The 16052-nt window shown below is 39.0% G+C and overlaps 1 protein-coding gene and 2 long non-coding RNA genes across 6 annotated transcripts in view; 2 read left to right on the plus strand and 1 right to left on the minus strand.

Moving 5' to 3' along the window:
• LOC120442249 overlaps window positions 1-5827 on the plus strand; it is a 36263-nt gene extending 30436 nt beyond the window's left edge. For both annotated transcript variants that reach the window (XR_005614587.1, XR_005614588.1), the window contains 2 exons: window positions 5443-5528; window positions 5645-5827. This is a non-coding gene — a long non-coding RNA (uncharacterized LOC120442249). The remainder of the gene's footprint in view (window positions 1-5442; window positions 5529-5644) is intronic.
• gab3 (GRB2 associated binding protein 3) lies at window positions 176-12862 on the minus strand. Of its 3 annotated transcripts, none has more exons than XM_039618261.1 (11): window positions 12771-12862; window positions 9492-9725; window positions 6579-6879; window positions 4744-4900; window positions 4200-4645; window positions 3972-4021; window positions 2958-3216; window positions 2578-2668; window positions 2280-2364; window positions 1632-1742; window positions 176-1442 (listed from the first exon to the last, which is right to left on the minus strand). In XM_039618261.1, exons 2-11 carry the CDS (start codon window positions 9561-9563, stop codon window positions 1323-1325), a joined length of 1692 nt encoding a protein of 563 aa, XP_039474195.1. In that variant the 5' UTR covers window positions 9564-9725; window positions 12771-12862; the 3' UTR covers window positions 176-1322. The 3 variants fall into 3 exon arrangements, with proteins under 3 accessions (XP_039474195.1, XP_031586538.1, XP_031586539.1); XM_031730678.2 differs by lacking the exon at window positions 12771-12862 and adding an exon at window positions 12371-12458 and having other exon boundaries at window positions 9492-9643; XM_031730679.2 differs by having other exon boundaries at window positions 179-1439.
• Window positions 11753-14420, plus strand: LOC120442248. The gene is made up of 3 exons (XR_005614586.1): window positions 11753-12139; window positions 12830-13032; window positions 13462-14420. It is a non-coding gene; the product is annotated as an uncharacterized LOC120442248 (long non-coding RNA).
• The last annotated feature ends 1632 nt before the right edge of the window (window positions 14421-16052 follow it).

The following is a 16052-nucleotide window of genomic DNA, read 5'->3' on the forward strand; positions in this document are numbered from 1 at the left end:
GCAGGGCGTAGTAAAATCGATGAGTAAAATCTACACGTATTTCTCAAATGAAATTGTTGCACATTTCATTAAAAATAAATCCCACATTTTTATTTTTGTAATGAAATGTGCGATAGGAAAGCTGTGATTCGATATTTGCATCTCCAAAATACACATTTATTCCAGAATATGTGTCTCTATCTGTAAATCTGTATCTAACTTTGCATACAGTTTGGTTATAATGTATTTTTTTTCCGGCGTGAAAGAACAGCTGAAATAGAACAGTGGTCTCATTTATCTGCTTGCATGTGGTTAAAACATTCGCTGACTGATGTGTAAAGTGAGGTGGACAGATGTTCAGTAAATAAGATGGTTCACCTGTATAAGCAAATGTATTATGGCAATAATGTTTAAAGTTTCAAGTTAGTTTTGGTTCTTTAAGATGTGGGTAATATTCAGGTGAAGGCAGAAGCTCAGAATGGATCATTTTCATTCACGTTACATAATGACACAGAGAGAAATCTTAAAAACAACAATTTATCATTAAAATAATTCTTCAGTAACATCTCTATACATATATTTACAGCAGTTTTTTAATACAGTAAAATAATATGATGCCCTTTTGCAAATCAGGTGAAACTTAATGCTACAGAAAAATCAGTGAATAGTGCATGATTAGGCAGTATTTACAGTTCAGTTCTATGGAGACTTAACTTAGTTTTAACAGTGCAATTTTGCATTTCCTCTATGCAAAAGAAGGTCTTACTGCTTAATTACTCTTGTAATTTTATTTCAATACTGTTTCCCAAAGTGCTTATACAATCTTTTTATTCTTCTTTATCTACACACATCCAAGAGTGACCAGATGTCAACAAATTAAAAGTGAGGTATAATTGTACTGAGTTAATGCTGAGGGGTAGCATGTGATTTTAATAAATGTGGCTTTAAAAATGCAGGTTAAAGGGTTTTTTTTTCTTTTTTTTACATTACAAGATTTGAAGATAAGATTTTCCTTCTGTCTTATAAATGGAAGATAAAGTTTGTTTTTAATTGTTTTTTTAATAGTTTTTTTTTTCCAGCTCTTACGGTTACATTTTTCTTTCCCAGTGACAATTGAGGCTGTTGTTACCTGTCATTGTTAGTCTGTATCTGTTCGATACTCATCTTTGGTTTTCTTGTGAGACTCATGTGTAGGTTTTGAGACATTAGCTTAATATGTGCAGTGTGGGAGGGGGGTAAAAACTGCTATGGACATAAAATGGTACACCTGGTCACCCCCGATATGTACTCCGTGCTGTTGTTGGTCTTCTTGAAACTGTGTGTTCTTAATTCGTTTCATAGTGTCAGGTTTTCGACTGGCGAACGTCTGTCCACTCCATTTTGGTGTTTTGAAGCGCCTGCGTCTTCTTCTCATCCACCTGCACGTAATCCACTCTGTACTCATCGGACAGGAAAGGCTTCTGCTAGACGTCGAGAGGGAGAGATAAGCAGACAGTGATGTCACATTTTTAACAGTGATACAATTCTGCTTCACCTGCACAAACATTTGAACTATCAATGCTCCACAGGGTACAGTAGAAGTCTTGCTGTGCAGTTGTTGTCATTTGTCAAATAAAAAATAAAGTTAAAAATAAAGCCAAATAAAAGCATACCTTCAGCACAGGAGAAGGGGTTGCTGAATTGAAATCCAGTGACAAATAGTCAAGATTTGAACTTCTCGCCCAGGGCTGAACTGGCCCGTCAAAGAACTGCTGCCTTGATTCCTGTGAGAAAAAACAAATCATAAAGTCTTCGGAAAAACGTCCCTGTTCTCAGGAAAAAATTTCTGACATATTTACAATCCTAAAGGAACATCAGTCAACAGCAGGTCAGCTTCACTAGTGTCTTCTTTTCATTAAATATGTCACTAAAGAAAAGCAAAGTGACCTCTGTTCATTTTAAGATTGAGTTTAAGAACACGTCGGAAGCTATATGCGTCTAGAGACACAATGCGTGACTAATGGGCCTTTTTCAAGGCTTTATTCAGGGAAAATAAAGTAAATATGCACATTTTCCAGACCATATACAATTACAAGTAGCTGAGAAGAATATTTTGGAAATTGGTAGTCACTTTCCACTCCCACATTCTTCAGCTGTGTGAGTTCTGAGCATGTTTTCCCACTCACAAATGGTTCTATAATAAGACAGTGACAGATTGAGTGCTTTTTGTAATCTTCTTTAAGCATTCTCTAAAAAAAGTTAGAAAAATAATATTAAAAAAAAATAATTCTACATATGTTTCCACTGAATAGAAATCCTACCATTGCAGAGGAGCTTGTGACTTCATCTCTTAATTTCTCCCCATTTTCAAGTCGTCTTTCAAGAGGTGAAGGGTTCACTGAAAAGCTGGGAAGAAAGGAAAGGAAACATTTATTTACTTTCAAATTAAAAAGGAGAAAATACAGAGAATCCTGAGGTTTAGAAAACATCCCTAGCCAAATGTAGTCTTAAAAAACAAGGCTCAAACCCTAACTGCAATTTTATTAACCCGATCGTGTGCTTGTTCTTGTTTCTATAACTCGACAGAAAAGTTTGTAGACAAAGAGACTTTTTGCTCACCATGAGTCGATCAGCGCTCTGCTCAAAGGGAGATGCGTGGGACATTCTGTGATTGTAGAAAGGCCGCTCAGATCAAGAGGTGGGGGTCGAGCTGTGGAGCGAGAAAAGGTCAGCATTATCAGATTGGCCGCAATTCTCTAACGTGGCACAGAAAGGCCATGTCGGAGATCAGTGTTTGCGATGCAAGTGCTATATATCTGTCAGACATGTTCCTTGCATAGATATGTGACTATGAGGGAACACAAAGCATAATTTTAATTAAGCTGTACACATTAAAGTTTACAGAAAACATTCAATGGAAAAAAAATATCTTGAAAACATCTAGCCAAAGATGAAACAAACATTTAGTACTTTCCCAAACATTCAGGCTGGACTCTCACCTTTCCTTATGCGAGGTTTTAGATGCCGGTGAATCGGAGGTGGTGCAATAGCACTAAGTTGACTCATTAGTGGGCTGAAAGATGCAGAGGGTTCAATGCTGTAGGTTGTATTGAGGAAGCTTAATGTCCTCGGACTCATGGGGATGTAACCATCAGACTCCACGGTCGCAAGAGAAGGAGAAGGCGACGGGGAAGGGGAAGCCATAGGGACATATGACTCATCCTGGTAGTTTTGAAGTTTTGTGCTATTTAAACAAGGCTGCAAAAACATAAAGCATCATACGATCAGGCACGTGCACTACATCAAATATATTATTATATTACAGCTGGAACATTTGTTAATTCCACTCTGTGTAGACTTGTTGCATATTTGGGGCATCTTTCAAACTATTTTCATTGCATGTTTTTATTAATAGAGAAATGATACTACAGGGGAGAGTTGCCATTATTTGAATCCTACAGAGGGATTGTCATTTTAGCAATCACTGTCTTGTTAGAAGAGAATCATGTCATAAATATGAAGCTAACTTAGCTTAGCCAGCTTGATTTGCTTAGTAACAACTTGTAGTGAGACTACTATACTCGTGCAGCCAATCTAAAGGTAGCTGATGTCATTGACTTCATATAGGCAGAAACATAGTGGCTGAAAGTAAACTGATTGTAAAAAAAGGGCAAACAAACAAGTAATAGTGGAAATTTAATTTACAATAATGTGATTTGTAGGTAGCTTTGAATGTGTAATACGGGCCATAACTATAAGTTGCTGCTGACATATGATGACCTAGATAATTTTTTTCTTACTAAGCCTGATAACAAATCAGACGCCACATGACTGTGCTAATTTTGACTTGAAAGAAAGACTATGTCACGCTCATGCTAACCTGAGTTAACTTAAAGCTTGCTGAGGCTTCCTGTTTATCATACGGACATGAAATAGGTGTCAATTTTCTTATCTAACACTTTCTTGATAAACAAAAAGTGTGCATAAAAATAAAAGTGTGTCACTGTTCTTACCAAATTAATACTTTGTCTCCTTATCTGCATAAATTTGCTCTCGGCATTTCCTAAAAAACAAACAAATAAACCAAAGAATTATGTCTTTTAACTTCTTTAAAAAACTCTTTTAAAATCAGCTGATATGCGTATGAATCAAAAAGCATCCTGATCATATTTGCACCAGGTTTATGTTTCACTGAACCAGGATCATCTTCATCAGCTTCTGTACTGTGCATTAGGATTTACCCAATTTGAAATGGTCCAGGCTCGACAAAGAGGTCCTCCGGGGAAAAAATCCAGCATTGCTTGTGAAATGGCGCGCACTCATTGCCCTCGTCCTTTGAAGGCCTTCGTCACTTGCGTGCTCTGACAGGTGATTAGGCTTGGGTGGCAGTGGAGGGGGTGTTAGTTTATCACCCGTCGCCTCAAACATCGCGGGAGAATGTGGTTTGTCGAACTGGAAGACACTTGTGGCGCAGTGATGTAGTGGAGAGGAAGACGATGAGGGCAAAGCTATGGAGGTGCATGGAGCGCTGAACGGAGGGTTGCTCAGCCTCCCGTGGGGGAAAAGAGATGGGATGGGACTAGTGTGGGAGATTGAGGATAAAGAGGAATCAGTGCAGATGTCCTTGACAGCATCGTCTGATGACTTCTGCTCCAGAGAGATCTCGGAGTTTGAAAAGCTGTCGTGTCTGCAGATAAGGACAAAAAATGCAAATATCCCATTTGTTACATACGCCACACTGCTATGATTTCAGCTTGTGGGACAGGTTGCACATACTGTACATACCGACTAGTGATCACACTCCCCGTCTCACACTGGGAGAGAAAGAGGTAGTCCGGTGGATAGCTGGAATCTCGTTGGCTTTCTACAGATTCTCTATCAGAGCTGTCAGGTGACAGCTGAAGGGAGGTGGGGGTGTGAGGAAAGCTTTCCTCTGAGCTCTCTGTTGACAACAAGCAGAAAGAAACACAGATAATGTAAGTGAGCAAGTGCAAAGCCAAAAGATGCAAACGTTCCCTCCCTTCACTCACTCTTCATATTCTGCATTTACATATGAAGTAGTATTTATATTGCAAGAAACTTGAAAGCAGACATGTCTTCTGTTTATATATCCCCTCATTCTTTCAGTCAGGTTGGCCCTTGTTCAGAAATTTGTTTCATTCCATTTCACTCAAGGCCCCCCTCAAGTCATGGCTGTCCCCGCAGCACTAATCCAAAAGTCTTTGGATGTTCTCATGAAATATTTGCTATTAGATATTTGTGTCCTCCTGTGGGCACAGAGCAACCTTTTAAAAGCCTTTGCAAAAGTTATGAGCCGCTGCAAAGAGCTCTCAAGATCTAAGGTCTACTGCTGCTCCAGAATTCTCAGTAAAAATCTTTGTGCAACAGTAATTGTGCGCCACAACTCACAACTCCATTTTTTTGATTTACAAGCTTGTGGCATATTGGCAAAAGTTGTGCCGTTGCTCTATCTCCTTCATGCAGATGACAGCTTTTGAACAGACGCACGCTGAAGTCTCCTCCACAAAAATGACACTTGAAGTAAAGGCCGAATCAGCAGCGTGATGATGGTAAAGTGTCGATGTGTTAGATTCAAAAAATCTAATTACACCCCAAAGCATGGAGGTGATACAAAAGTGCCATGTGCTCATTTGAATGTAACGTTGAGCTGCTCTTATCTCCTCAGATCCAGAAGCGGCGTTAGGCTGCGTGACAGGGAGTATGCAGAACTACAACACTAATGACCGCTGGAAACACACATGCGGACAACAGCCAGGCTCCTGATAAAGCGTGGGGTCAGGCTTTATCTAAACCGTGTACACAGCTTCACCAGAACTTTTATTTGAATTCATTTCCATTGCGCGGGTGTGTGTGTGTGTGTGTGTGTGTGTGTGTGTGTGTGTGTGTGTGTGTGTGTGTGTAGACAAACTGTAGTCAAAATATTTACATATTTCAAATGATAAAAGGGGAAAAATACAGCAATGTTTCCTTGTTGTTGTTGTTGTTGCTGCTGCTGCTGAAGTGGAAACAAGTCCAGGTATGAAATGGTGCTAACCACATGCAGTGAGAAGATGGTGAAAATGTTTCTGAAGTTCAAATTTATAAGGTCATACAACCAGCCTGTGATAACCACAGTATGGTGCTACCCTTGCTGTGTTCGTAAAGTTTCTCATTTTGAAGACTTTCAAGCTTATCCAATGCTTTCAAAGCCACCAATCCAACCTTAATGGTACTTCAGAAGTACAATTCACTATAAATTTAGATCTAAAATCTGCCTTTCTTGGGTATGTTTAAAATGTTTTTTTTAAATGTTAAAGGGAACAGGGAAATAAATCTTGTACAAACAGCATGGTTGAGTGTAACCTGACTGTCAACCTGAAGAATTTATTGCAGATTTGCAGTTTTGTTTTTTTACAGTTGTCAGTAAAGGGCAGCCTTACACTTGATGCCTCAGTTAGCATGGGAAACCCTTTAACGAAAATCATGAAGCTGCAAACAAACAGTTTGTTCTGACCTCATAAAACTCCCCACTTCCTGAGTGGTGACACCAATCTGTTTTGGACCAGCAGAGGGAGTCTACACAATTACTTCAGTGCAGCAGTGTCTTTCGGCATGTTTACCTGCGTCCTCCAGGCTCCCAAACTGGCAAATCTGACTGATGCTGCTGATCCAGCTGTTCATCTCCTCCTCGGTTTTGGCCACCAGGTAGAAAACACGAGATGAGGTCTTCACCACGAAGAGGTGCTTGCCGTGAAAGTCCCTCTTTATCCGCAGTTGCCCTTCCAGCATTTCCACCACGCACTCTTTCAGGTCAATGGTGCGGATTGGCTTTTTGGAGTTATTGCTCTGATAGTATTCCAGCACATCTGGATCACCGCTCATGCGACCTCTTCGAAGCACAAACCAACGTTTCCTCCATGCCTGCAGGTGCAAGAAGTAAAGAAGGTTTTAATGGCCTTGCTCTTGAATGTAAATTTCACCCAACGTTATGACTCACTTTAAATACAGTGCTTCATAATTCAAACTGTAGCATCAGCCTTTCCGGCCAACTTTGTTAATCACGAGAATTTGATCATGGCCCCGCTAACAGCAACCAGCTAACTAAGTTTCTTTGCCTTTGTTATGGTCAGTAAGCGGAACCTCAACTCAAATTTCCCAGAAGTGCAGAGAAGAGGAAGTTCACTGTATTTAGCAGAAAATGTCTAACAGAATGAAAGAGGTATTTATAAAGAGCCTGGTCACTTCTTTGTGCTGAAAACTAACTGAAAACCTAACACTGAAACTGCACTAAAAGGTATTTATAGCTACTCACAATGAGCACCGCCTAAGCCCTCTACTCCAACCAAGTTTCATCCTAGCCATGAAGCTGTTACAGTTCAATAATAATAATTAATAAGAATCACATTAAGAATAATAAAGGTGTGTGTGTGCAGATGTTATCGTTTCACTCTTGGTTTTTGTGGCTTCGTTGTTGTGGCTGAGTCTCTTCTGATTCTCTTCAAGGCATGAAAGCGTGTAACATTTCTTTCTGTGTGTAACAAATGCTCTCCTGCAACAAGTCAGTTGGTGATTTATGTGTTCATTCCAGGAAATGGTTAGACACACACACACTTATTGCCTAAAAAACACTACTAAGCTTAAGAGGAAACCGTAACTAGGCAGATGGCAATTTTGATCCTGTAGATGTTCTGAAAATGAAAAGTTTCGCACTCCTAAAAAGGAGTTGGTTTGTGTATCCAGGTTCATCTAATGGAAGCAGATGGTGAGTGTAGAAGCCAATCAATAGATTCTGTATATTCTGATGAAATCAGAAGGTTTCACCCCCTAATTAAACATGGACCTCCTTGCTTTTCTTTAAATTACCATAGGCTAAGGCCTATAGTTTATCTCCAGATTGTAGATACTGTATGTGTGTTTAATTTGAAGAAAAAAAAAAAAACGAAAAACATTGCAAGTCCGACACTGATCTGAAACTCACAAACAAGCTTGTTTTCTGTGTTTTTAAAGTTTCAACCACATCAGATGCAGCTTCCTTATCTTCTGTCACGTGAGGTTAGTTCGAAACTCTGGTCACATGGGTAACGGTTGGTCAGCAGTGGTGACAAATGAGTAACTTGTCCTTGCTGAGATTATTTGTCGCGATTATTTTGTGACTCCCAAAACAGAAAGCCCCAAACCATAATTAATAATTAGTGGTTCTGGCTCTGGCTGTTCCACCAAAGCCAGAACTCAAAGACTCTAGGAGCTAAATGGAATTCAGCCATTTTTAATTACATTCTTTACACCCCTGTATCTGTTTGTGACAGGTCAAAGTGTATTCAGCCAAGAAGTTTACACATTTAACATGAAGACAAGTGAGATTTCTGGTATTTTTTACTTTGTAGTATATCAATATTTTAAGTTTTCTTTATTTAAAGGAAAACAAAGTGTGAAATCCTGAAATCAGACACTGTGATAACAGCAATGTGACAAACATCTGATAGCGCTGCATGCGTATATCTGAGTAAACAAAATACAGACTCCTGCTCCACTTCATCACGCACACTGATGGACTGCAAACTGCATTTCCAGAAAGTGGAAACACAATGTTGACAGAGCTCCTTCCAGCGAAGTGTATCTCTAGCAGCACAATCAAACCAACACATTTGTTCACCACCACAGCCCCTTGCTCCTTCAGTCTTGTCGGGATGTCATTTACAAAGATAAATTTGACCCAGATAATTACAAATTTTCATACAGGCAAGACCAGAGCCTGATATTTTGAATAAGGCAAACAGTGAGTGTACCAGTCTATACAACTGTCTAAAAAAACAAAACATCATCAGCTGGATTTGCATGTCATGCTAAAATAAGTTTCTATTTCCCATCCCAACGCTGTCAACACACATACACGCATGCAACCTCCCCCCCACCCCACCCCCACCGCAAAAAACCCAATACACACACCCTTTCCTTACACCGCTGTTGACAAATGGCCCTCCACCTCCTCTATTCGTACAGAGGAAGTGCATACAGCCATCATCGAGCTGGACTATTTCTGCTTGTCGCTTAAGTGTCTGACTGCCCCTGACATTACTTCCCATGTTTCACAACACACAGACGCACAGAGCGCAGAGCAAGTGGCCATCCTGATACTATCACATGACCCCCACAACCACAAAATAGTCAAGGCTGGATGCTGTTTATGTAAGCTATTACATATACTCGCTGCAAGGAGTCACGTCCGAATGTGTCTGAAGCACATCTGCAGTGAGTGGGGTATTGTTGTTAAAGCACATGACTGCTATAACTACGCCAACACGCAAAAGTAAAGCAACCTGTACCAGAGATGAGGAAGGTGATATAAAGGAGACTGAGACAAGGCAAACATACAAGTCAGTGTATCTCTAAATCTTCATTCTGTATCGCTGCACACACACATAAACACACATACACACAAACACACGCATAAACACAAGGCTCAGCACCACAGCCTGGCATTCGTCCTCCTGGCAGAGGACACAGACAAGTGTCCGATGTGTGCTCCTACTCACAAATCTCTTCAGTTTCTTCTCCGGAGGGGATTTAATGAGCCAGCCTTTACAGACCACATCCCCAGCACTCATCTTGGCTGCAGTGTGTCGTCCTCACGGCTGCTCCTGCCGCTGCTGCTGCTGCTGCTGCTGCTGTTGCTGCTGCCGTGAAACTGAGAGTAAAGCATATCCTGTTCTGGTATTCAGCTCAGCCACTCCAAAAAGGAGGAAGTAAAGAAATTGATCACACTGACACTGAGAGAGAGAGAAAGAGCGCAGAGAGAGAGAGAGAGAGAGAGAGAGAGTTATGCATGTACTGGATGGAGCTCTTGGCCTGAGGGGGAGTTAATGAAGAGAAAAACACTGTCAGACAAGATCTGACAGATATGAGGATTTAGACTCGCTGACTGGTGACATACATTATGTCGCTATGTCACATTCTATTATAAGACCTGCAGTAGTGATTTGGTTTTTTTTCTGTTGATTTGTCAGTTTCCTCATGTGGCTGAGGTTTCTGAGCTCCACTGAAAGACATCGTGGTTTTCAGGGAACCAATGAAAACACTAAACTCCTGCCCTACTTGAGGCTTAACGATAAATTAAAAGAACCTCATTTACATGTGAGCTTCGAGAAAAATCTTGGTGGTGATTACTAGTAGAATGGCTACAACAGCTATTATTTCTCTGTTTGCTTTTCTATCCAGGCCTAGAAAGCTGTTTACATTTAGTTCTGAACAGGTTTTAAATGCAAACTATCTTGGGTCTTAGGTTGCTCGTGGTAGGAAAGGTCACAAAAGCTAATTCACACACTTGTAAGAGCACTGAAAACTGGGTGTAGCAATGTTTTCAAGCATTTATGCACGTTGTGCATGTTTGTTATAGTTGACAAGACCAATAAAGTTCTAGTATTAATAAATAATAACATCTATAAATGTCTAAATAACCTGACACACTCCTTAAAGGTGCTCAGTGGCATGGTGGTAAATTTCAAGTGTGCCAGAGGACATCGAAACAAGATTCTGCTTGCCCAGTCCTCTGAACCTAAATGGAATATCAAACTGCATAGAGAAAGGGATCTGTTATGTAGTCATATGCATTGTATGTCTTGTCTTTAATTTTAATGCTGGGATTATTGCTTTAAAAAAATGTTTTATATTGAGGGTTTTGTTGTTGTTGTTGCAAAACATGCAACAGTTACCGTTTCCTGTTACTTGTGTGGTAATTTCCCTTGGTTCATTACATAATTCCTCTGAATTCAGGCCATCATTTTCCTTACTGCTTCTTCATAATACTTAGTTAATATATAGTAAGTGGAATGTATAGTGTCCTTTCTTTTAAAATACTCCATATAGCTCATCATCTTAAATACTTACATCATAATTTGTTTCTTCCTTTCTTAACTGCGTCTCCTTTTTTCTTACTGTATCTACATTTTAAGTTTTATCAGAAACTGGTGAGTAATTTTATGTAGGCAAACCTCTATTCAGTAGAATAACATGCTAAGTATTAGGAAACTGCAGATTAAGTTGCAGGCTGGCAAGTGCCAGCATATCTTCTAATTTAGTTTTTGTGTATTTGCATATAAATACATAAATGTCATTACACACTAGCTTAGGCTTTAAATTTGTATGGTAGTGTCATGTACTTCTGCATAGAAAACGTGAAGAAGAACTGGTAGTGGTGAAAATACTGCTGATAGCGTAAAAGTAAGACGCATACTGCTGCTGCTGGTGGTAGGAGGGTTATATTCAGAAGGCCTCTATTTTCAATGCTCTAACTTAAATGTCACTATCAGTGACTTCATCATATAAACGCTAAACACATCAGATAGAGATGCTTCAGAAGTACAGATGTGCAACTCACCACGAAATTATCTTTTTTCATACTAGGGAAGTTTGTTTTTTTTCTTTCTTTAAACTTCTCTTGCCAGTAAAAAGAACAACCCACCATGACCTCACCCTTTATCTTTCTTTCTCTAAAAGGAAGTACATTAATCCTCATTATCCTACTAAAAGTTACTTCTCATCACAAATTTTGAATATAAATTTTCTAAATCACCATTATGCAGCTGATGGCTGACAATAGCATTCCTACAAACACAACATACAGAATAAAGGTCTTTTCAGCCACCAGAGGGTGACAAAACAATAAAAAACAAAATTACAGACATTGCTTGCTTGTTTGTTGTTTTTTAAAAAGAAACAACAGAGAATAAAATATTACTTTCTGTCAAAATATTAAAGAAAACAAAAATATAAACCAGAATCTTACTTGTATATAAACTACTTAAAATAATACCAATATATAAATATAATAATATCAGTAATTTTGCTCAAAACTAGCAAATTAATTTGAGGCTGTTCAGTCAATCCACAGTTCCTGTCAGAGAGGGAAAAAAAATATGTCCAGCCTCTTCTGTATGTTGCTGTAGGAAAAGTTAAATGGAGTCCATGTGTTAAAAATCACATTCGGTTATAACTAATGATGCTGGTTGGGGAACTGCAGTGAGGCAGCAGGTTAAAAGAAGGTTTAGGCTCCTGTATGTGAAGAGTAACTGCGTTTTGCTAGTTAGCGAAGCCAGCGGCTAGCTAACCTTGTAGCCGTGCTATCCGCTAATGTGTTATCCTTCTGTGGTATGGTGTAGCCCTCAGGCAGCAAACCAAATTTCTGGTTAGTGTCCCTTAAAAATATTATTATTTATTTTTATTTAATGCCACAAGACACATTACTGTTGCGTAAAATGAAGAGGAGAAGAAGAGAGTTTGACAGTTGACCTGCAGGGTGCTTTCAGGAGCTGCAAATGCTAATGCTAATATCGTTTTTTTTTTACGTGTTAAAGTTGAAATAAATATATTTTCTAAATATATATACATATAGACCTGCAGGGAGCCACATGCTCACCGTCTGATGATGAAATTTACTCGGTCCCTAGCAGGTTCCTCGATGTGGAAAGCATAATCCTAGACAAAATAGCGCTTGCCTCAGGGCAATATTATGCAGTTAGACCACTCTCCTTAGGGTATTAATCCTAAATTATGGTCTTTGGGGCTGCTTGTTTCAGATTTTTAGGTGCTTCCCTGCTCCAAAACACTTAATTCAAATGATTATCTTCGAATAGCTAGCTGTGTTTGAACAGAGATTGTTAAGAGGATAACCTCTGTTAATATTCTGAGAGCACTGAGTGGTGGAATGTATATATGTTGTCTAGTTTAGTAGTCTAGTTTTGTTTGGATGCAAATTTATTACACACATGCACCAAACGTGCTGTGTTTCTGCAGAAAATGTATCCTCAAAAACTCACTGTGAAAAAAATGAAGTTGACATCAAGTGCTGATGAGCACTTTCTCGTTTCCAAACAAGAAAAGAAAGAAACTGAGATTCTGGGTTCATCCAGTTGTCAAAGAAGACAGCAGCAGAGAGAATTTCATGGTTTGATCCAGGAGTTGAAGCTGTATCACTGACATCCGGCATCAGTTTGAGCTCTTGCTGGCAGAGTGGGCAACACATCTGAGGAGGCAGAGAAATCATTGCATAGAGCCAAATGACCCAGAGCAGTGTCTAAGGTAAAAATAGTATTATTTTAATGCTGCAGATTTGTCTAGTGAAATTACTTGGTCGGGGTGAATGGCTGCATTAAGAATACATGAGAATATATAAGAATACATGAGTCCAAAACATATTTTTAACACATGAAATTTTTGCACAGATTTTACACTTGCAGTGCGTAAAGGCCTTTACAGTCAGAATTCAAAGCATTACAGCATATGAGCAAAGGTAGTCCACATGTCATACACGTGACTTTGTTTATGAGAGCTCAACCTGCATAGCGTGTGAGAACACACATCCACTTTGTTTACTTTCACTGGCAGTCATCCAGGAATCCACAGAACTACAGTTACCTCAGTAACTTCAGTTTTCCTCTGTATCCACTATTCCAACAATTTTATGTTTTTCTCTTGTGTTTGGTTATTATGCTTCTATTTTTGTCCAAGACTGTTTGCAATCATCTCGGAGAGAGGAGTACCAGCATCTCAACAGAGACTAAAACCAGCAACCCCATCTGTTGCTCTGAACTTCTCTAGATAGCATGCACAAAGAGCAGCACAGACCATTAAAGTCTGCAGGCCAAAAGACCAACCAGTAACCTGGAGGAGAACAAGGTGACAAACTCAGCAAAGTCACAGCATCCTACAAAGAGGAGTTGGCTAAGCTGAGGATTAAGAACAAACCTGAAAATCACTGAAAGAGGAGAAAAAGCAAAAATGCACAAAACAGAGAAGAAACTTGAAAACGTAAAGACTTGTTGGAAGTCCAGAGAGTGCTAAAGGAAGAGAAAAGGGCAACGCAAGAGGCAAAAAAAGAAATTCAAAATGCAAAGAAGGAATTGTTGGAAGTCCAGAAAGCACTGGAAGAGAAGACAAGGGGACTGGAAAATTAATTGTTAAAGGTCAGTAAAGCACTCAAAGATGAGACGATTGACATGATGGGGATAAAGACAGATGGTAGACACTGAACTGTCACAGAAGGATGGGGGAAGAAGAAGAAGAAGCAGGTGAAAAAGAAGACAAACGAGCAGCACAAGAAAGTCAAGAACAAGAGCTGCTTCCAAAAGAAAAAACATCTACTAGTTACACAAACTTACAGGATACTGATGGTTCAACTCAGGGAGAGCGATAGCTTCCTCTTCCTCTTCCTCTCCCCTTTTTCCACTTTCCCTTTATCTTCTCTACCTTCACCACTCCACCTTTAATCCACTTCCTGTTTCTCCCCCCTTTCATCCTCCCTTCTCCATCCTCCCTCTACCACCTTCTCTCCCCTGGCCCTCCACTTCACCTTCTCTTACTCTCTTACTACCTTCATTATCCCTCTATCTCTTCTTCTTTGTCCTTTCCTTACCTTTGAAATGAAGAGTAATAATATATAATAATCTTCATCATCATAAGTGAATAAAAATCAGTCAATAAATAATCCTGTGTGTGTCTGCCTCTACTCCTGCTGGTTATGATCTAAAAAGGAATAAAGCTTTGAAGTTTATCAGTGTTTTTACAAGAATAAATTTAAATCTAAAAATCCTCTGCGGCTGTGATTGTCACATGAGCCTGAGATGAAGTGTTTCCTCCTTGTGTTTTCACAGATTTATTTCGATCTGATATTCGCTCGCTGAGTGCCTCTCCTTTTAGATAACCTGGGCAAAGCTTGTTGGGATTTACACCTAGAATCATTATCTGGGTCTTGAAGAAGAGGATATCCGAACATGCAACAATAATATTCACACCTAGGACCAGAGTCTTAAGCAGGAGGAGTAAGAGAATGAGACACTCTGAGCACATGAAGCCAAAGGGAACTTTCAATTTACTATCAAATCTATTGATATCATATTGAAATATATCCTAAATTAAAATGACACAAATAAGGCTATCACAAAACAATAGGGTATATTTTACCAAGCTTCACAAACAGCTGTGAACTCCTCATAAAAGTGTCCATCATATTAAACTGATGCTGGAAAATGCATCTGGGACTTTTAAGAGTTTGGAATTTCTTTAGTTCTTTCCATTTTCAAAGTGTTCCTGAATTTAAACAGGTGAAATGACAGAAAAGGGGATCATGTCCTCCTCTAATGAAGTTTCAGAGCAGCTTCTGGGGTTAAGGAGGATCAGGGCTGAAGAGAATCCCACACAATGTGCACTTCCATGGCATCACCAAACCACAACCTGTGTAAAACTGTGATGTTACTGCATAAAAATCAAGAAATACTGATCCTCAGTGGCCAAAATACATTTAAAAAAAAAAACTGTAAAAAATACCTCTGCAACACATTGGTAAATACATGAATACAGCAGGATTGTGATGCAGCAGTATTCATGTCATAACTTTTTTAAAAGGTTTTATGCAATCAGATTATTATCATACATCAATTCCCGTGGTTCACCTAGGGTTGTCATTTTGAATGCACATGTGCAGTAGTTGTATTAATCTTACTAAATATTATTATTAACATTGATGGTGCATGGCAGGAAAAAAAGAGGATGCTACCTAAGAAGACAACCTAGCTAAACTGGTCATTTTGAGTGGGGAAAATTGCAATCTGAAATCAAAAAACATGCTACACATTAGGAAATTACACTTTACATTGCAAGCTATGTTATAAAGTACCAGCATATCTTTTTTGACATTTGTGTATTTGTATTTGTGGTAGCAGGGTTATATTTACAAGGCCTGTAATTTGTGTGAAATGTTCTGACTTTATTATGTTACATACACACACATACATACAAACAAAGCAACAGAGGCTCGTTTTTTACTAAATGATCTTTTATTATATTAGGGAAGTAGTAACTTCTCTTGCCAGTAAAAAGAGCAACCCACCATTGCTTATTTAGCCTTTCTTCTCAAAAAAGGAAGTAAATCAATCCTTATTATCCAACACAAAGTTATTTCCTTGCCTTATAATTTACCAGCCAGCTTTGAAATGTGCAAATGACAAAGTCTTTCAAAATCACCATTATGTAGCTGATGACTGACTATAGCATTCCTATAAACAGAATAAATCCATTTTACTCACCTGGACCCACAACACCAA

This window comes from Oreochromis aureus, linkage group 10 (genome assembly GCF_013358895.1).
Source record: "Oreochromis aureus strain Israel breed Guangdong linkage group 10, ZZ_aureus, whole genome shotgun sequence".
NCBI lineage: Eukaryota > Metazoa > Chordata > Actinopteri > Cichliformes > Cichlidae > Oreochromis > Oreochromis aureus.

Excerpts from the sequence above, each read along its gene's own strand:
- gab3 (XM_039618261.1), bottom strand. The coding sequence starts at position 9,563 with ATGAGTGCTGGGGATGTGGTCTGTAAAGGCTGGCTCATTAAATCCCCT. Across the intron at positions 6,880-9,491 it reads AGAAGAAACTGAAGAGATTT|GCATGGAGGAAACGTTGGTT; the intron begins GTGAGTAGGAGC and ends TTGCACCTGCAG. Across the intron at positions 3,217-3,971 it reads GGAGACAAAGTATTAATTTG|CCTTGTTTAAATAGCACAAA; the intron begins GTAAGAACAGTG and ends ATGTTTTTGCAG.